The sequence below is a fragment of the Chlorocebus sabaeus genome, chromosome 23 (genome assembly GCF_047675955.1).
Source record: "Chlorocebus sabaeus isolate Y175 chromosome 23, mChlSab1.0.hap1, whole genome shotgun sequence".
Classification (NCBI taxonomy): domain Eukaryota; kingdom Metazoa; phylum Chordata; class Mammalia; order Primates; family Cercopithecidae; genus Chlorocebus; species Chlorocebus sabaeus.
Window position 1 is genome coordinate 41,248,416 of NC_132926.1, and position 21,828 is coordinate 41,270,243.

General features: G+C 38.4%; 1 protein-coding gene across 14 annotated transcripts in view; it reads right to left on the reverse strand.

The window, feature by feature from the left end:
• The window catches only part of LOC103245175 (protocadherin alpha-C1), a 218,118-nt gene that overhangs the window by 62,912 nt on the left and 133,378 nt on the right, over positions 1-21,828 (reverse strand). Inside the window, exon 1 of one of the 14 annotated variants that reach the window (XM_038007055.2) lies at positions 16,793-20,965. The exons of the other annotated variants lie outside the window; for them this stretch is intronic. Coding sequence (XP_037862983.1) covers positions 16,793-19,225 — 2,433 coding nt within the window. The 5' untranslated portion in view covers positions 19,226-20,965. Of the gene's footprint in view, positions 1-16,792; positions 20,966-21,828 lie in introns of those variants that run through there. 14 annotated transcript variants of the gene reach the window in all.

Genomic DNA, 21,828 nt, shown 5'->3' on the forward strand with positions numbered 1-21,828 from the left:
CTCTTTCCCCCTGTATTTTCTTTTGTTAGTTTTACAATTTCAGGTCTATGTTTAAGTCTTTAATCCATTTTGAGTTGACTTTTATATACAGTGTGAGATAAGGGTCTAGTTTCATTTTTCCTCATCTGGATATCCAATTGCCCCAACACCATTTATTGAAGAGACTGTCCTTTTTCCATTGTATATTCTTGAAACTTTCGTTGCAAATCAGTGGATGGTAACTGTGTGGATTTATTTCTGGGTGCTCTATTCTGCTCCATTGGTCTACATGTCTGTTTTCTATGCCAGTACCATGCTGTTTTGATTATTATAGCTTTGAAGTATATTTTGAAGCCAGTTAGTATGATGTCTTCAGCTTTATTTTTTGTTTGTATGTTTTTATTTATTTATTTACTTTGCTCAATATTGCTTTGGGTATTTGGGATACTTTGTGGTTCCATGCAAATTTTAGGAAAGTTTTTTATATTTCTATTAAAAAATTCATTGAAATTTTGATAGGAATTGTATTGAATTTGTATACTGCTTTGAGTAATATGGACATTTTAAACAGTATTAATTTTTCCACGCTATGAACATAAAATATATTTCCATTTATTTGTGTCTTCTTCAATTTCTTTCATCAATGTTTTAAAGTTTTCAACGTGCAAGTTTTTCATCCTCTTGGTTAAATTTATTCCTAAGTATTTTTATTTTCTCATAGCTATTGTAAATAGCATGGTTTTCTTGATTTATTTTTCAGATAGTTCAAAAGTATACAGAAATGCTATTGATTTTTGTATGTTGATTTTTTATCTTTCAACTTTATTTTGTTTATTAGTTCCAAGAGTGTTTTTGTGGAGTCTCTAGGGTTTTCTTTATGTAAGACCAAAGATAATTATGTCTGAGTAAAAAATAATTCATGACCCACAACTATTAAAGTAGACCCACCAGAGAGGTTAAGATGATACTCTTAATTACAATCATCTAAAGAGGGCATAAGCCAATATAAAGATATGTTTCTGGATTTATAGGTATTATAGGAACTGTACAGTGGAGTAGGTGGTTAAGAGAAATAAGGATGATTCTAATTTCTCATTTTACAATTATGGGGCAAAGATCACTGTGGACCCTTGACAGACTTGTAAAATACAGTAACAGGAAGAATAAACCCAGCATTTTTTCCATGTAAATGCTCAGACTTACTAAGCTGTTCAAAGACAAAATAACCTGATAATTACTGTTATTAATAGGATACACAGAATAGATAAATAAGGGGTATGGACTCCCAACCCACACTTGCTTACAACACTATACTTCTACAGCACACAACTCTACCCAGGAAAATTCTGAAGTGATCTCTACAGTAAGTTGCCAGGAAAACTGTGATCTTTAAATACTTAAATCCTTTAAAATATGAAATATGTTCCTTGCCACCATTTAAGAAGCCTCAGTTCAGTGCCTCACACCTGTAATCGCAGCACTATGGGAGGCCAAGGCAGGTGGACCGCTTCAGATCAGGAGTTTGAGACCTGCCTGGCTAGCACAGTGAGACTCCATCTCTATAAAAAATTAAAAATTAGCCGGGCGCGGTGGCTCAAGCCTGTAATCCCAGCACTTTGGGAGGCGGAGACGGGTGGATCACGAGGTCAGGAGATCGAGACCATCCTGGCTAACACGGTGAAACCCCGTCTCTACTAAATATTACAAAAAACTAGCCGGGCGAGGTGGCGGGTGCCTGTAGTCCCAGCTACTCGGGAGGCTGAGGCGGGAGAATGGCGTGAACCCGGGAGGCGGAGCTTGCAGTGAGCCGAGATCTGGCCACTGCACTCCAGCCTGGGCGACAGAGCAAGACTCCGTCTCAAAAAAAAAAAAATAAAAAAATAAAAAAATAAAAATTAAAAATTAGCCAGGTGTGGTGGCACATGCTTGTATTCCCAGCTACTCAGGAGGCTGAGGTAGGAGGATCGCTTGAGCCCAGGGTGTCAAGGCTGCAGTGAGCAGTGATCACACCACTGCACTCCAGCCTGGGCGACAGAGTAAAACCCTGTTAAAAAACAAAACAAAACAAACAAAAAACCAGCCTTGGTCCTTTAATATTCAACTCTTCCAATCTTCAATCTCTTCTTCTCTAGTACCCTTTTCCCATGACTTACTCAGGCTTCCTTTATCTTTAACAAGAAGGCTTTCTGTATCCCAATCTGGTTTTCCATATTTTGAAGATAATTGCTTTTGGGGGATACTCAACAGTTCTGTCTCTGTTTTCTTAACTCCTTTAACTCTTGAATTCACTGCTTCTCCTATAACCACACTTCTGAAACTGCTCATGCTAAAGTACTCATGACATCATAATGACCAGTCCAATGAACACTTTAGAGACCTCTTCTTACTTGACTTCTGTGAGATCTTACAACTTCAATCAACTCATTTTCTTCAAACTTTCCTCTTTTGCTTTGCATAAAGGACCACTTCCTAGTTTTTTTCCTACATCTCCTACTGCTTCTTAGACTGGACTTTCATTCTCTCCGACCTTTTAATGTGTTCCACAATATTTTGACCTTGTCCCTTTTTTTTCACACTTTATGTATTGTTCATAGATAGTTTTATCCATACTCCAGCTGCAACGATTTTCCTTATGCAGATGAATCAAAATCTATATTTAGAATTCAGCCCCACTCAGATCAACAAATTCAACTATTGTCTATGTCTATTTACATGACATTTTGCATACTGAACTCAACATTTCCATGAACCTTGATAGCATCTATTTATTATTTTACTGTATCTCCCACATTTAGCCTTATCAATTATTAAAGCCCTTGCCTCTAGTCTGAATTTAAATATCCATAATTTCTTACTTGCATATTTTAATAATCTCCTTTCTTCTACTCTCATCCTGTCCAATGGATACTACACAATATTGCTAATAATGTCTTCCCAAAATTTAATTCTTTCTTTTTTTTTTTTTTTTTTTGAGTCCCATGCTGGAGTGCAGTGGCGTGATCTTGGCTCACTGCAGGGTTCAAGCGATTCTCCTGCCTCAGCCTCCAGAGTAGCTGGGACTACAGGCACCCACCACCATGCCTGGCTAATTTTTGTATTTTTTAGTAGAGGCGGGGTTTCACCATGTTGGCCAGGCTGTTCTTGAACTCCTGACCTCAAATGATCCACCCACCTCGGCCTCCCAAATTGCTGGGATTACATGAGCCACCACACCCAGCCCCAAAATTTAATTCTGATAACAGAATGTTTACACTTTAAAGTCTTTAAATCTTTTTCAATTTTTGTTTTTCTTCATGCGTAGTCTTAGAGATAACTTTTAGGAAAAAAGTTGTCATGCTAAAGTAAAGTAATCATCTTACTGGAATTTTTATTGACACAAGGCCAAATCCAACTAGTTTGTGGAAAACATGCCTCTATAATATTCTACATAAAAATACATTATGTCATCTCATTTACACAAGATTTTAAAATATTTTTCAACAAAATTTCATACTTTTACTTCATATTTCTCATTAAAGTTATTCCTAAAAATGTTGTGCTTATTGATTTTCTGAATGAGATCTCTTTTGCCATTTTTTTTTTACAATTGGCAAATATAAACACTATAATTATACATGACATCCTATATAGGAAGATTTTTCTGCCTCAACCCCCCCCCCCCCACTATACTAAGTTAGTTGCTTCCCTCTGAGTTTCCTAGATAGCATGTATTTATTTCAGTTGTACCTTGAATTTGATTATATTATAATTGATAGTTTACTTGTTTATTGTTAGATATCTCTTTTTTTTTTTTGGAAACAGAGTCTCATCTGTCACCTAGGCTGGAGTGCAGTGATGCAATCTCCGTTAACTGCAACCTCCACCTCCCCCTGGTTCAAGTGATTCTTGTGCCTTGACCTCCCAAGTAGCTAGGATTTCAGGCACGAGCCACCACGCCCAGCCTTAGATATCTTTTAATGAAATGGGTATCTTATTTGCCTACACATTTTAAATATCTTATGCTCAAAAATGTATTTTAAATGAAATATCTGGAATAGAGAAATAAGGAAACTGTTTTAGGTCAAGTAAAGTCACAAATATCTCCTTTAATAAAGTTTGATTATGTGAATGTTTTAGGTGAATGCATGTGCTCTCTTGGCTCAATTAGTTAACATTTCATAATAGACCAGGTTTATGAATTATTTTTTCCCAAAGTTAATAATAAGAGATATAAATCCCTTATCAAGGTTTAAGGAAAGTAAAGATACTATTGATTTCAAAACAAAAGTAATTCAAATATTTTAAGATATACATAAAAGCATTTCAATATTACTTAGATGCTAGTCACTGGTGATAGAACTCTATGATAGGGAATATCAGGCAATGGCAGCCTAAATTATTTACAGCAGTCATCCTACTGAAATCAACTAAATATTCTTGGATAAAATATTAAAACAATTATCTTAAAAGCACTGAAAATCTGACAAGATAATGGGGAACTGCTAGGACAAATTGTGGAGGAAACCTAAGCCCAAAGAGGTAAACAGAATATTGAACTTGACATAAACTTGGACATAAATTGTAGGAAGACAGAAATTAAGAAGCAGGATGGGCTGGGAACCATGGCTCATGACTGTAATTCCAGCACTTTGGGAGGCTGAGGCGAGTGGATCACGAGGTCAGGAGTTCAAGACCAGCCTGGCCAAGATGGTGAAACCCCGTCTCTACTAAAAATATAAAAAATTAGCCAGGCGTGGTGGTGGGCGCCGGTAATCTCAGTTACTCTGGAGGCTGAGGCAGAGAATTGCTTGAACCCGGGAGGCAGAGGTTGCAGTGAGCCAAGATCGTGCCACTGCACTCCAGCCTAGGCAACAGAGCAAGACTCCATCTGAAAAGAAAAGAAAAGAAGGAAGGAAGGAAGAAAAAGAAGCAGGATATTCAAGATGGGGAGTCTTATGGGATCTCCAAACTACATTAAGCTGGAACTCCAAAGGACTAATCTTTCCAGGTAATGGTATGTGAAAACTAAACCTACCTACTCTCCAGCCCAGGAAACTGCTGGGGAATTTGACGTGGCACCAAAAAGGCCAGAAGGAAAACAGAAAAGGAAAATTTAATCCTATAAACTTGTAGCTAGATACTAGATATCCTGCATATTTTTAGCTGAGAATATGTAGTCTAAGTAGCCAAGGAGCTTCAAGTCTTGAACTTGATTTAAAGGGGTTTACAAGCAGTAGTATTTACTCACTGGAAAGTGTATAAAAATCTATCACGAAGAAAGGCACTTCCATCCAAGATCTCAAGATACCCTGACAAATACCATATTCAGGATATGGACCATCACAAGTCAAATAAAAGTTGGCACACAAAACATGGAGCCGTCCAGCTGAAACAGCACACAGCAGATACACACTTGCAGACTTCAGACACTGGAATTATCAGATGAAGATTTAATATATTTAAATAAATAAATGACAAGCTTAAGAATATTTGCAGGAGCCAGGCGCAGCGGCTCATGCCTAAAATCTCAACACTTTGGGAGCTAAGGCAAGAGAATCACTTGAGTCTAGGAATTTGAGATTGCAGTGAGCTATGATCATGCCTGAGCGACGGAGCAAGACTTGTTTTGAAAAAAATATTGCAGGGAACAGAAACCTATAAAAAATATCATGGCAGACTTGATCAGTAATAATTATAATTTTTAAAATGAAAAACACAATAACCAAAATTAACAACTCAAGGAATACTTTTAATAGCATGTTGGACACACAAAAAGACAAAATTAGTAAAATTGGAAGAAAGACAGTAAGTTACTGATAAAGCAGCATAATGAGATAACAGTGGAACCCAGAAGATAATGAGGTGGTAACTTTAATGTACCAAAATGAAATAAATGCCAATCTTGAATTTTACACCCAGGGAAAAATACCTATCAAGAATGACATTTCAGGCAAACAAAAACTGTAACAGTTTATCACTAGCAGAAATAGAGATAAATAATACATAATGCTAAAAGTTTCAGTTTAGCAGAAAGATATCACATATTTACATTTGGTTAAGAATCTAATAAAATAAAATAGCCTTAAAACATATGACACAAAAAATTCACAAAATCCAAGGAAAAAATTCACTATTCATAGTGGAACACTTTAACATAATTTTCTCAGTAACTGATAAAATAAGCAAACAAAAAGAATAAAAAAGAATGCAGAATATTTGAACAACACAACTAGAAAAGCTGACCTAATGGACATATACAGAACACTACAACAAGAAATGTCGGAATACTGCTTTTTCCTGAATATGCAGAACATTTATAGAAATTGACCATTCACACCCTGAAATACTATATAATGACAATGAATGATATACAGCTATACACAACAATGTAAATGTATCTCACAGATGATAATTTTCAGCAACACACACACACACATACAAGTTGGTTATTCCTATTATTCAAGTTTTCAGTACCTTGATTGATTTTCTTTTGTTTCTTTGTTCTATCTGTTTCTGAGCAAGGTATGTTAAAATTTTCCATTTTGATTAACCAAACTAATACAATGAGAAATAGAGGCTCTTTATAATTCTATAACTATTAATATTATAGACATTGAATTTATAATTAAAAACATTTTCATGAAGAGAATTCTAGGCCTATAAATTTCACTCTTAATTCTTTAAATGCTTATGGAAGAAAAAATACTGATTGACACAAACTTGCTATGATCTGAATGTTTGTGTGTTCCCTCCTCCTCTGCAATCATAAGTTGAAATGCTAACTCCTAAGTTTATATATTAGGAGGTAGGGCGTTTATGGAGATGATTAGACCATGAGGGCACAGCTCTCATAAAAGAGGTTCCAGAGAGCTATCTTGCCCCTTCCAGAAGGTGAAGACACAGCAAGAAGATGACATTCTGTTTTATGAACCAGAGAGTGGGCCATCACCAGACACAAATGTGCCAGGGCCTTCATCATCAACTTCCCAGCTTCCAGAATTGTGAAAAATACATTTCTATTGTTTTTAAGCCACCCAGTTTATGGTATTTTGACATAGCAGCCCAAATGGACTAAGACAAACTCTTCCGAATAAGTGAAAGAAAAGTAACACTTCTCAACTTACTATATAAAGCCAGGATAGCCCTGATGCCAAACTCCGACAAGAGCATTGTGAGAATGGAAAGTTAAAAGCTGATTTATTGTGCATGCGAGTGTGTGTGTGTTGCTTTTTAATGTTTATTTTAGGTTCAGGGGTACATGTGCAGGTTTGTTACAACGAACACTCATGTCACAGGGGTTTGTGGTACAGATTATTTCATCATCCGGGTACTAAGTCTAGTACCCAGTAACTATGTTTTTAAAAATAATTATTTTTTCTGTAGAAACAAATTTCTATCATAAACATATATTTTAAAAATTGTAAACAAAATGTTAGGAAACTAAGTCCAATGATATAAAGAAGGATTATACATCACAAGCAACCTGAGTTTATTCCAAGAATGCAAGATTGGTTTATCATTAACAAATCAACCAATGTAATGCATGGTATCAATAAAATAAAAGGATAAAAATCCATATTATCCATTCAATAACAGAAAATGTGTGATAAATTCAATGCCTATTCATGATTTTTAAAAAAACATAGTAAATTAAAAGACAAAGGGAACTTAATAAATCTGATAAAGGATTTATGCAAATAAACCCAATCAAACAATGTATTTCATATTAAATATTTAAAAATTTCCTCTCTGAGACCAGGAATAAGACAAGATTATCCATTAACATTACTTCTATTCAATATTATACTGAATTTCATAGGCAATGCCAGAAAGCAAGAAAACTATATGATTAGAAAGTTTTTAAAAGACCCGGCATGGTGGCCTATGACTGTAATCCCAGCACTTTGGTAGGCTGATGTGGGAGGATTGCTTGAGTCCAAGAGTTCGAGACTAGTCTGGGCAATGTAGTGAGACCCTACCTCTATTTTTTAAAAAATAGAGAGAAAGTAAAAAATACAATAATAAAACTAACAATATTTGGGGATAGCATGACAGTATATGTAGAAAACCTAAAATATAAAAATAGGAGATTTTACAATTTAGCAAGGACATTGTATACAAAGTTAACATAAAATCAGTATTATTTCAATATACTTGCAACAAAAGCCAATTATCAAATTAAACTTCTTTTTTTTTTTAGATGGAGTATCATTCTGTTGTCCAGGCTGAAGTGCAGTGGCATGATCCCAGCTCCCTGCAACCTCTGCCTCTCAGTTTCAAGTAATTCTCCTGCCTCAGCATCCTGAGTAGCTGGGATTACAGGCTTGTGCCAACATGTCCAGCTAATTTTTGAATTATAAAATTAAAGTTTTAAAATAGCATTAAAATATCAGCTATCTAATAATAGTTGTGCAATACCTCTACACACACATACACGCACATAAACATTAAGATAAAATAATAAAATAAATGGAAGAATATACCTTGTTAATGGGTTGTCTGTCTCAATATTGTCAATATGTTAACAAGCCTCATATTTTTATAGATTCAATAAAGATCAAAATAAACTATTTTCAATATACCCCATATTTTCTACAGATTCAATATAGTGCCAATTAAAATCAGAGCAGGGTTTTTTTTTTTAATAGAAACTGAGAAGCTGAATCTACAATTTATACAGAAATGCAAAGAGCCAAAAATAGCTGAGTTAATCTTGAAGCAGAAGAACAAAGTGAGAGAACTTACACAGTTATATATCAGTACAAGTGAAAAGCTGCTACATTTAACACAGAATGGTATTGGCACAAGAATAGACAAGTTGCCCAGTGAAACAGAATCGAGAGTCCAGAAACAGAACAAATATATAAAGTCACGTGGCTTATGACAAAGGTAGCACTGCAGAGTGGAAGTGAGAAAAGGATGGTCTTTTTATTCAATAGTGCTGTGTATATAGACAATCTAACTGGATTTACACATGGAAAATATAAATCTTGACTTCTACATTGCACTGTATTCAAAAACAATTTCAGGTAATTTAATATCTAAATGTGCAAGTTAAAACAAGAAAGCTTCTGGAACTACAGCGACCACTAAACAGATGTGGTTATTTAAGCTTAAATAAAATTAGTAACATTAAAAATTGAGTAGCCCAGTTTCACTAGCCACATTTCAAGTGCTTGGTAGCTACACATCCCATATATGCAGATAGAGAAAATTTATAACATGTCAAAAAGTTCTATTGGTTAGCAATGTTATAGAAGAAAACACAGGAATGTATCTTCACGACTTTTTTTTTTTTTTTTTTTTTTTTTTTTTGAGATGGAGTCTAGCCTTGTCACCCAGGCTGGAGTGCAGTGGCACGATCTCGGCTCACTGCAAGCTCCGCCTCCCAGGTTCAAGCAATTCTCCTGCCTCAGCCTCCCGAGTAGCTGGGACTACAAAGGCCCGCCATTACACCTGGCTAATTTTTTTTTTGTATTTTTAGTAGAGACGGGGTTTCACCTTGTTAGCCAGGATGGTCTTGACCTCCTGACCTCGTGATCCGCCTGCCTCAGCCTCCCAAAGTGCTGGGACTACAGGCATCAGCCACCGCGCCCAGCCATCTTCATGACTTTGAAGCAGGATATGTTTTCTTTAAAAGGATAGAAAGAATACTAAATAAAAAAGACAACACTGGCTGGGCATGGTGGCTCAGGGCTCTAATCCCAGAACTTTGGGAGGCCAACGCGGGCGGATCACTTAAGGTCAGGAGTTCGAGACCAGCCTGGCCAACATGGTGAAACCCTGTCTCTACTAAAAATATAAAAATTAGCCAGGTGTGGTGGCGGGCGCCTGTAATCCCAGCTACTCGGGAGATTGAGGTGGGAGAATCTCTTCATTCCGGGAGGCAGAGATTGCAGTGAGCCAAGATCATACTACTTTACTCCAGCCTGGGCAACAGAATGAGACTCTATCTCAAAAAAAAAAAAAAAAAAAAAAAAGACAATATTGATAAATTTGAGCTCATTAATTGCTAATCAAAAGACACCATTAAGAAGTATGGAATATGTCTAAATACTATATTACTATGAAATAATCTCAAGTTTATATTTTTAAGAGAAAAAAATCAAAGGGGGAAGAATGTGTATTGTGTGGAACAGTAGATACTAGACTTCTCTAAATATATTTTGTTTTATAAGTTTATTTTGGAGCCATGTAAATATTTCACATAATTATAAAAGAAAATTAAAATTTAAAAAGCAAGCCCTAAATTTGAAAGCAACTTGAAACAAGCCTAACTCTGCATCTAGCTGGTGGCTTAACTACACAGAGAGGAACTTTTCCAAGATACTTTAAAACACCATAATTTGACTGTACATGCCTACTGGCCATTTGTAAGGATGCGCCTTATAAATGAAAAGAATGACAAAAAGTTAATCTGTAACAGTATCATATTATTTCTGTAGTGCTGAAATTGTTTTCTAAGTCCATTATTTGAGTCCTGTGGGTTAACAAATGAGTAATTCTGTTGATGTAAATGAAAACTGGGATTTGAGGTATGGGAGAAATACGAATGTAAGACTGATAAAGTTAATTAAAAACCTCGGAGTGCTGAACTTGAACTAGATTAGTATGAACATGTGATGTATTTTATCTTTTAAAAAATGGACATCCCTTAGCTCAGTAACTGAAAATACCTAGAAACACCAACTGACCCAGCAGCAATAAGCACACCTATTGCTGAGATTACATCTCTAAGTGTCATCTTTCACGAAAAATTAGTGAAAGCTCTTTGAAAAAATGGCTGATTCTGGGAAAGGAAATGTACAAGATAATCTGAACATCTTGTAATACCAGAAATCAAGGAAGCATTCAAAAGACTACTAAGACTCACGTGGAAAGGACTCAGGGTGTTATCACTGGGGAAAAGTGGATGACGAGCACATGGGATCTCTCTGTACTAGTTTGGCAACTTTATGTGAATCTATAATTATTCCAAAATAAAAGGTTTAAAACAAGATACACAAACACACTTACAAAGACTCAGGAGCAAAGCTGAACAGTTCCCAACTTGGCAAAGTTAGCATAATTTGATCATTAAAAAGATAATAATTGCCATGGATTGAGCCATATCAAATATGTTTAAGTCAATGAGTTCATAATGACACCTAAAAAAGGCCTTGGTCCTTTTTGTAAGATGGTCAGGAATCAATTCATTATTTTGAACACTGCTAAACAAAGGGAAAGAATCAAACATTTATCCTGCCTTTCCTATGTGAACTGTACTTCAGGGTAATCAAATAGTTGAAGACCCATTACAGAAATGTTATAATTAATAAAAAAAAGAAGAAATGATAGTAGAATTAGAATGGTGGTTCTCAAAGTGTGGTCTATGGACCCTTTCAGTGTCCATAAGGTGAAAATACTTTTCAAAATAATGTTAAAACATTATTTGCATTTTTCACTATATTTACACTTGCATTGATAATGCAAAAGCATTGGTGGGTAAAGCTGGGCACCATAGAAGGAGTCAAGGCAGTGGCTCCACACTGTACTAGTGGTTATTACATTCATGATTGGACATTTGCAGTAAGAAAAATACCAGTAAGAATGCCCTTGGTGAAGCACTGACTATTATTAATTTTGATAAATCTCCACAATTAAGTACAAATCTTTTAAATATTTTGTGTGAGGAAATAGAAATGAAAAGTATGTTTAAAGTTCTGTTGTGCACTGAAGTATAAACATATAAGGAAGGAAATTAATAAAATATGAGAATTAATAAAATAGAAAGCAAATATACAAGAAAGAGAACCCAAACACCAAAGTTAGCCTTGGAAAGACTAACATCATTAATAAACTACTTCCAAGTCTAGTCAAGAAAAATGAGAGGTGACACTAACACCCGGATTGAAAAGGGAAACATCACTACAGATCCTGCAGATGTGAAAAAAAGCCACAACAGGACATTATAAACAACTTTATGCCAAAATATTCAAAAGTACAGATAAAACTAACATACATCTGAAAAAATGAAATGTACAGGAATGAAATAAGAGCAATAAAAATACAAAGAAATTTGATCTCAATTAAAATTTTAGGTACAGAGAGCTTCACTAGTGAATTCTACCAAATATTTAAGAATGCTATATCACCAATCTCAGCAAACGTGTCCAAGGAATAGAAAAAAAAATGTAAGAGAGATAGAGCGACAGAGATAGAGACAAGATTTCCAACTTGATTAACAGGGCCAGCCTAACCTTGATACCAAACACTAATAAGAAAAGAAAAAGACAAATCAACCTAAAAATCCACTATTAAGACCTCTTAATTGGTTGCTTTTATTTTATATGAACATTATTTTGAGTTTAAACAAAACAGCTGTAATCTTTGCTTAACAATTCTAAAGAATAACCATCATGTGTTTGAATTCAGAGTACATTTTGAAGGTATGTCATTAGAGTGCCCCTATGGACACAGAATATCTATAGATGATAACCAGATGGCTCTAGGAACAGCCAAGGAATTTGGGATGGGTTAGAAATAAAGTGTTTATCTTTCTCTACAGCACAGGAGAATATGAGATTGCATATTTATTTCTAGATTCCAAAACAAGTTCCAAATGAATATATAATAACCTTTGTGTTTATAGTCCTTTCTTTTTCATAAATGCAGTATAAGAGACATGTAATTTATTTATATCCTGAAGCATTATCTTACTCCAACATTAAAATTGGGAACAAAATGAGTGGCTAGCTACCTTTATTATTTAGCTTTGCTTCTTAAGAACAACCCTTACCAATAAATTCCTTACTTCCCATAATACTTTAGTCAGGATCCTAGACTGTAATCCATATTCACTTGAAGTTCTGCCAAATGTTAATATTTCTAATATTCGTATGACACGCATTTGAGCATTGTAAAAACCTTTTAGCAATTTAGTCCACCTTCATTCCAACCTAAGTGAATTTAGTTGTTGAAATATTATTGTTTCCCTCAACTGAAAATATTGAAGACAACAAAAGTCAATAGGTCACTAACATTATGAGACACATTGTCAATACTTTCCCACTTATATGTTTCCATGGTATTGTTTTTCTCTTATGTCCACTCAAATTATGTCTTTTTACTGGTTTGAGGGTCTGCATTATACAAAATTATTGTGTTGTCTACATGAGTTTTTAAATTTGAATATATTTCATATGTCATGCAAACATGCAAACTTCCTTAGTTTCATCATTCTAAAGTTTTGGGGCTTTTTTTTTTTTTTTTTTTTGAGACGGAGTCTCGCTCTGCCGCCCAGGCTGGAGGTGCAGTGGCATGATCTCGGCTCACTGCAAGCTCCACCTCCCGGGTTCACGCCATTCTCCTGGCTCAGCCTCCCGAGTAGCTGGGACTACAGGCGCCCGCCACCACGCCCGGCTAATTTTTTGTTTTTGTTTTTGTTTTTTTTTTTTAGTAGAGACGGGGTTTCACCTTGTTAGCCAGGATGGTCTCTATCTCCTGACCTCGTGATCCGCCTGCCTCGGCCTCCCAAAGTGCTGAGATTACAGGCCACGGCGTCCGGCCTCATCATTCTAAAGTTTTTAAAAGTATGGTTATCAGCTTCAAAGTCAAAATAGATACACAAAACATCTAATTACCCTATGGGAGAGTCTACTTGTGGAATGTATGTTAAATAAAGCACCTTGAATGCCATAAACATTCTACTACTGTTAACAAATGACATTGCAAAGAGGAGATACCCTATTTCCTATATACCCTGGCAAAAAAGAAAATGCTTTAATTCCAGGTGAACAATACACCAATATAACATTGGTATGTTCAAACTATGCATAACTTTCATGTGGAAATTTAATAAGGCCAGTTGTACTGTAAGTATTTCATGCATTTTTGCTACATTAATATATTTATACCTTTAAAAATTATCAATGCAATCAGTTTTTAATAAGTAGAAATTTATATCTCAGAGGTACCATCTTACCTACCATTCTAAAAAATTTAAATTGCCCATCAAGAATGTTAACAGAAAAAGATGGACATGAGGTACACAATGTCTAGTTGTTATACAGTCAGTGGATCAATTTTGTTTATATCTTAAATATTATCAATTGGAAATATAGAGATAAAAACCATGTTTTCCTGAATTTCTTAAACTGATCATTTTACATAGTATTACAAGCTATGTTAATATATACTGTAAACTTACTATAAACTAAAATGAAAGAATTTAGAATTTGAACAAAATATAAACACATATGCATCAACATGATTCTATAATCATTGTTAAATGTCATGCTTTTCAAATGATTTGAAATAAAATGAAAGCAATAAATATTTTATTTCTAGAATTCTGTTGTTATTAAGGCATTCAGGATACTACGACAAGAATTCTTTTCTAAAGAATTAAGATCAGATCAATAGGTAATTGAACAGGAAGAAGTAAATAACAAATGCCTTTGTGAATTACAAATACCCCATATTTATAGAAGTTATTTTATTCATGTTTTTATGAATCATACTTCATTTATTTAGAAGGAAATATCCAGCCCACAACAATTATTAGCAGACCAATGAGCTACCTAAAAAGCAAAATATCAACAATGATGGGAAAAGATTGTTCAGCTGAATGAATGGGATGGTACAATATTCTTGCACATATGAACAGTATATCTCTATTATTTTGTTAATAATATAAGTTTAAAAATTTGGTTTGAAAGTTTTTTTTTCTCTGTTATTTCCTATACTTTTCCTTTTAAATCGCTAATTTTCCTTCTAACTTCTAGATTAATCAGTCTTCCTATCGCTTACTTATATTTCCTTTCTAGTCTAGTGAAAATGTGTTTCTAAAAAAAATTCCTCACTCCCAAACTTTATAGCCATTACTGGTATTCTCATCTCTTTTTGTTACAGAAAGCAATGAAATAAAAGAAATAAATAGTGAAATTTCTTGGTAGAAAAAATGTTCACATATTAAGTGCTCTGATACCTGAAATATTAGCATTGTAGCGCACCAATTTTCTTCCCTAAAATTAACTGAGATTCTATTAAATAGTATCCACTGCAAATTTCACAATGTAATGATGTGCACACCTATTAATTCCTTTGTCATCTATAGAACTGGACTCATACTTAGTCCCAGACACGGCATTGAAGTTTTTCATGCTAGCTCTAGAACCAGAAAATTCCTCTGTTATGTTATTAGTGTATGTCATGAGGAAGAAAATAATCATTGAAACAGTACATTTGAAAGTGACCTTTAAACTATTAACCACATATACACATCTAAAGTAGAAAAGTAAGTTAAAGTTTTTCCCTCTGTGTTGAACAGTGTTACCATCCAATTCATATACACACATATTTATTCAGTCAGTCAGCATTTACTAAGCATATTTTATATGCTGGATTATATTATATCGTGAAAATATTAAGTATGGAAAATTTTAACATATGTAAATTTATTTTATTTGCAGCTGCCATCATTACTTGAGGAAAAATAACTTACAAGCCACTTTTCCCCTTATTGCCTAGAATAGTAAAACAAGGAATGCTTCATTTTCCTCCCTTAATTTCTACACACCTCCTTCTTTTGCATCTAGGATTTCTATGAGAAGTCAAAAAGTAATAATGTAGAATTGCTTCAAAATGTTATCCTAACAGCACTCAAGAAGTTTGAGGGCCAGCTGCAGTGGCTCATGCCTATAACCCCAGCACTTTGGGAGGCCTAGGTGGGAGGATCACTTGAGGCTAGGAGTTTGAGACCAGCCTAGGCAGCATAGTGAGACCCCTGTCTCAAAAAAAAAAAAAAAGTTTTGAAATGCCAAGGGCCACTAACAGATAAATTGAAGTATTTGAATCACTTAACTTTTATTAGATACATTACTCTCAAATATGATATTTACTTATTTGTTAAATGTATTTGTCCTCTAAAATAAAAGAAATTAAATTCAAATTGAATGGACTTTGGATGGTAAGTGCACTTTTGAACACATAAATATTTCTGACATAAAAATTACTCATCTTTCCTCTTTGTAAAATATTATCAATAGAAACACAAAACAAAAGGTTGTCAAGTCCTATATCCAACAATATGATCTCCTATCAGTATAAATAGATGTTATGAGACAGGCTTACAATTTCTGTGTACTTACAAGACACTGCTATGGAGCTATTAGCTATGTTTTAGGGTGCATTCCCAAAGAAGACACCTTCACCAAAATGGTATTCATGAAAAGTATAGGCTAGAGAATACACTGTTTTTTATTAAATGGTGTATCATATTAAAGATCCAACTAAATCTGTGATCTCTATCACAAAGCCTTCTCTGACTTCTTCCTCCCCACTCAGATGTTCTCTTATGTTCCCTTTCTTCCTTCTTTTAACCCCCATTATAATTTATTTTTACATCTTTTGTGGTTATTGTCATCTTTTAATAATGCATTGCAATAGTTTAAGTAAACGTCTCACCTTTCATATTATATTCATATTAAGCAGACTCTTACATATTTTTCATTCTTCAGTTTAAATATTAGAGTGCCTTACATATCTGTTGCTTATAAAATATTTTGGTACTTAATTTTTAATTTTAGACCTTCATGCCATATTACTTTTATTGTTCTTAAATAGGTTTTAATTTTTACCCTTGTTTCTCAAAAATAAACTATAAGTCCCTTGAGGCCTAGGGCAATCTTCTAATACTTCTATACTTTCAGATTTCTTGGCACAGGAAGTGCTAAGAAGGAGTGTTTAATTCAATTGATGAAATGTTGTGAAAGGCTTGTCTAACAAATATTTCAGAACACAGCTAGCAGCCATCTCCTAGTCAAAGGAATCAAATTCCATAAAATTTGCTTACCATGGCATTGACATTAGCGTGATCCCCTTTCCTATTCCGAATCTGAATACAGGATATTGGCAAATTCAGTCCTACTCCAGTGGCAAGATTTCGCAGGTCGGCAGCATTGTACTCCCCACGCAACAGCAAACTGTTATTATCAGAACCAAGTCCCAGAGAGGCCCGATACAGATAAGTCTGAGAAAGTCTCTCAACTGTAGTGACATCTACGGTGGCTGATGTCATGTAAGGATTTGAAACCGTCTTCCTTCCATACCTCAGATCCTCTGTAGAGCGACAGCAGCTCTCAGGGCAACAACCTGGGCTCTGGTGCAACTTGGTACACACGAAGAAAAGTAAGCACCCCAGAAATAAAAAGGAAATACAAGCCAAGGCAATTACTAAATACAAGTTCTGGGCAGAAAGCTGCCCTCCTGGTTCCCAGACATCTTCAAAGTCTGGAAGTAACTGAGGAACAGAGTTACTCAACAGCACACCCAGAGTGACAGAGGAGGAAAGTGGTGGGTCTCCATGGTCCCGAACCACTACCACCACGCTCTGCTTAGCTGCATCAGTGGGAAGAACTAAACGAGCAGTACGGAGTTCACCTATATTGGCTGAAATTCTAAAAAGACTAGAGTCAGACGCCCGGGAGATGTGGTAGGAAAGCCAGGCATTAGAACCACTGTCTGCATCCTCTGCTACTACTTTTGTGACCAAGTGTCCAGTCCTGGCAGAGCGGGGCACAATTTCCACAGGGACAGAACCATTTCTGGGCAAGGGAAACAAGATAACTGGATAATTATCATTCCTATCTACCACAAACAAGTTTATAGTCACTGTTGCACTTCTGGGAGGAATGCCACTGTCCCGGCCTTCTACTTGGAAGTGAAAACCCCTGAGCTGCTCAAAGTCAAAGGAAGTTTTGGCAGTGATAGCCCCACTGGATGATTCCACTGCCACCAAGCTAGAGGCTGGTGGCCCTTCAGAGATAACATCCAACAGCTCATAAGAGACAAGGCCATTCTTCCCCAGGTCGGGGTCCTGGGCAAACACTTGGCCTACAGAGGCCCCAGGGCCATTGTTTTCATCAACGAAAAGTTCCTGCTGCGGTTGAGGAAAGCTTGGTGTATTGTCATTCACATCAGCAACTGACACAGTGATTGTCCTTCGGGTGCTAAGTGGGGGTGAGCCACTATCTGAGGCTGTGATCAGGACTTGGTATTCACTGATCTGTTCCCGGTCCAGGGGCCCATCAATCAGCAGGCTGTAGTAGTTGTCAAAGGAAGCCGTCAGCTGAAAAGGGCCTCCACTAGACATGCCACAAATGACCCTACCATTAGAACCGAGGTCTTCATCCTTTACACTAAAGAGAGCAATCACTGTGCCAGGAGCAGCGTCCTCCGGTACTGGGTCCGAAAGAGTCATGAAGTCTAGTTCGGGGGCATGATCGTTCACGTCAGTCACCTCCACCAGCAGTTTAGCGGTGCTAGCTAAACCAAAGACACCTTCGTCCCTCGCCTCAATGTATGCCTCCAAGAGCGTTTCCGGCGGACCTAGTGAAGCAGCTACTTGCACCTCTCCACTTTTAGGGTGCACATGAAAGCGGTGTCGCAACTCTGCTTGCGTGCTATTGCTTAGGGAGTATCGGACTTCCCCATTGGACCCTTCATCTGAATCCAAGGCTTGAACTCGGAATAACACAGTCCCATTGGGTGCAGTCTCTGGAACCTTGGTGCGGTATACGGAGCGCTCAAATACAGGCGCGTTGTCATTTGTGTCCACCACTATGATGGTGACTTGTGCGTCTCCTGAGCGGGCAGGTAGCCCGCCGTCCCGAGCTGTAAGCACCAGCAGGTGGGTGGCGCGCTGTTCGCGATCCAGTGCTTTCTCCAACACCAACTCCGGGTATTCGCTGCCGTCAACCCGCGATCCCATGTCCAGGCGAAAGTGCTGACTGGGGCTTAGGCTGTAGCTTAGTATCCCATTGCTTCCCTCGTCGTCATCTTGGGCATTCGGGAGAGTAAAGCGGGCTCCGGGCGTCAGGAACTCGGGGATGTGCAGCTGCACGTCGCCGGCAGGAAAGAGAGGTGAGTTGTCATTGGTGTCCAGGACGTGAACCCGAATCTTGTGCAGCTCCAGCGGGTCCTCGAGTACCAGGTCGTAGGTCAAGACGCAGGCAGCTTTGCCCCTGCACAGCCGCTCGCGGTCCGCCGGTTCTCTGACCACCAAGTTGCCGCTGGCTAGGTCCACCCTGAAGTAGAGCTCGCGGTGGCTGGAAAGGAAGCGAAAGTTCCGCGAGGACAGAGCGGCCGCTGGCAGCCTCAAGTCCGCGGCTACATTGCCTACAGCTACGCCCCGCTCCGTCTCCTCCGGCACTGAGTACTCGAGCTGTCCCGCGGCAGCGCCGCAGGAAACCCACAAACATAGAACTGCCACCCCCCAGCCCACCATCCTCCCTCTGGGCGTCCACGTTCCACCAACACGCTATACCAACAGTGACCCAGGACCATGCTCCGGACTCCTGGAGAGCACGAGCCGCGGGGAAGAGCACACTCCTGCCGGCCGTCACTGCTGCGGGCTAGATACTCAGCGACCGCCGACGTTGCCGTTCCCGAACGCCGGCATTGCCGGGGCTGGACAGCTGGGAGCAGGGCTTGCTAGGCTGGAGGCTGGGTAGCCGTCTGGGAAAGCGGAGCCGGCCGAGTGTTGAGGAGCGCAGCGCCGCCTAGGGGTGCAGAGACGAGGCTGCCCGCCCAGGCGCGAGAGGTGCCGTCTCCAGTAGCAGCCGGCTGGGGTCTCGCCCACAGCGCTGGCCGCGGGCGCAGGGCGGAGCCTGGGAGACGCCCTGAGACACTAACTCGTCTCTGCTTAAACGGTGTTTTCTAGGACAACGCCCTGAGGCTGCCTGGATCTTAACCTCCACAACCTCTGCCTGCAGACTGCTGGTAACTGAGGCTGAGCCCCGCTGGGCTCCTCCTGCCACCCTTTGGGAACCACGCGTCGGATCTGGACGCTCTGATCCCTGCGCACCTCTCCCGCCGAGAGGGCGGGACTCCGCGTGGAGCTGCCGGGCGAGAGGCGGGACCGTGAACGTGAGCGACCACACCTTCTAGGCTTAAGGAAACAGGAGCCCCCCAAAACAAGTGCTGCGGGGCTTTCTGCGTTGGATCCTGCTGCGGAGCTTTCCGCGCTGGGTCCTGCTGCGGGTTGAAGTCTGTCCTGCACCCTCTTGTATCCCAGGAGCCGCCAAGAGTGCAATAGAGACGACAAGGAAGGGAAGAAGGTTGGGGAATAGTGTCTGCATCAAACTGCCTCCGGACTCTGGTTTTTCGAGGCAGCGGAGTCAGCGAGCTCAAGGCTGTTTTGCGTGATAGCAGTTTCTCCTTCTCCAAGAGGCTCTATTTGGGAGTGCTTTGCAAACGGCCCTTGACGATCTGGGTGAAAGAGGAGGTTATAAACCCGTCAATACCAATAACTAGAAACTCAAAGACTTGACGACCCGTCCCCAAAGAGGACGTGAGAAGAAGGGGAGGGAAAAGTACTAAGATACTCATCAGAGTTTGACCAGGAAACTACTCTGTACACTTTCTGTAAATATTTAGAAAACACCATGAGGCGGGATAAGAATAGGCTAGATACCCATCCTTTCTCCAGCCTCGCTTTTTTTTTTCTTATTATTATACTTTAAGTTCTAGGGTACATGTGCACAACGTGCAGGTTTGTTATATATGTATACGTGTGCCATGTTAGTGTGCTGCACCCATTAACTCGTCACTTACATTAGGTATTTCTCCTCGCTTTTAATTTGGTCTTCTGCATGGATATTGGGACAGTGATCAGTTCTGTGAGAAACATCTCCGAGCCACAACTGATACACCCAAATTCTGCCTAACATCCTACAGTCAGTTCCTTTCCCTAAGAAGGAGACAAGCCAAAAGGAGACTCACTGACTATTGACTCTTAAGCACTAAATTCCTCATTCAAATCCTTCTCTTAATACAATTGCAATATGTTCAAAGCCCCAATAATGAAAAATTTGGAAGGCAAAACCTGAACACAGATCAAGAATTAAAGTTTCCAGGACATATTTTCTGGTAGAAACCTGCCTAAAAGTATCGATAATTATTGAAGCTGGGTGATGGTACATTGGGGTCAATTACACAATTCTCTCAACTTTTGTGTATGTTTCAAATTTTTTTCCCTCCCTCCCTCCCTCTTTCTTGCCTGCCTGCCTGCCTTCCTTCCTTCCTTCCTTCCTCCCTCCCTCCCTTCCTTCCTTCCAAGATGGGAATATTGCTTTGTTGTCCAGTCTGGTCTCAAACTCCTGTGCTCAAGCGATCCTTCCATCTCAGCTCAGCCTCCTAAAGTGCTAGGATTACAGACATGAGCCAATGCACTCACTCTGCATTTTTTTTTAACTTTTTTTTTTTTTTTTTTTTTTTTTTTTTTTTTTTTGAGACAGGGTCTCGCTCTGTCACCCAGGCTGGAGTGCAGTGGCGCGATCTCGGCTCCCTGCAACGTCCACCTCCCAGGTTCAAGCGATTCTCTTGCCTCAGCCTCCCAAGTAGCTAGGACTATAGGCGCGCACCACCACGCTTGGCTAATTTTTGTATTTTTATTAGAGACGGGGTTTCACCATGTTGCTCAAGCTGGTGTCCAACTCCTGACCTCCAGTGATCCGCCGGCCTCGGCCTCCTAAAGTGTTGGGATTACTGGCGCGAGCCCCGCACCACCTCGCTTGGCATCAGCCTGCATATTTCTATAATATTTAAAAATATTTAAAAATTGCTGATTAAAATGGTGGGGAGAGGGGTAGCTCTGGTATTCTCTTTTTAACATTAAGAGTGGGATTGATAACTCCAGTGTTCCACTAAAAACCAGTTACCTCCCTGAACACACAAACCCATTCCTTATCTCTTCCAGGGAACTAGAAAGGGCACACTGTGATATAAGGCAATGTAAGTAGTAAATACCCCCTGGCTAGTTTACCTTTTTGAATTAAGAAATCAAAAAAATCATTGACACCAAGTCTCAGATAAAATTAAAGGAGGAAA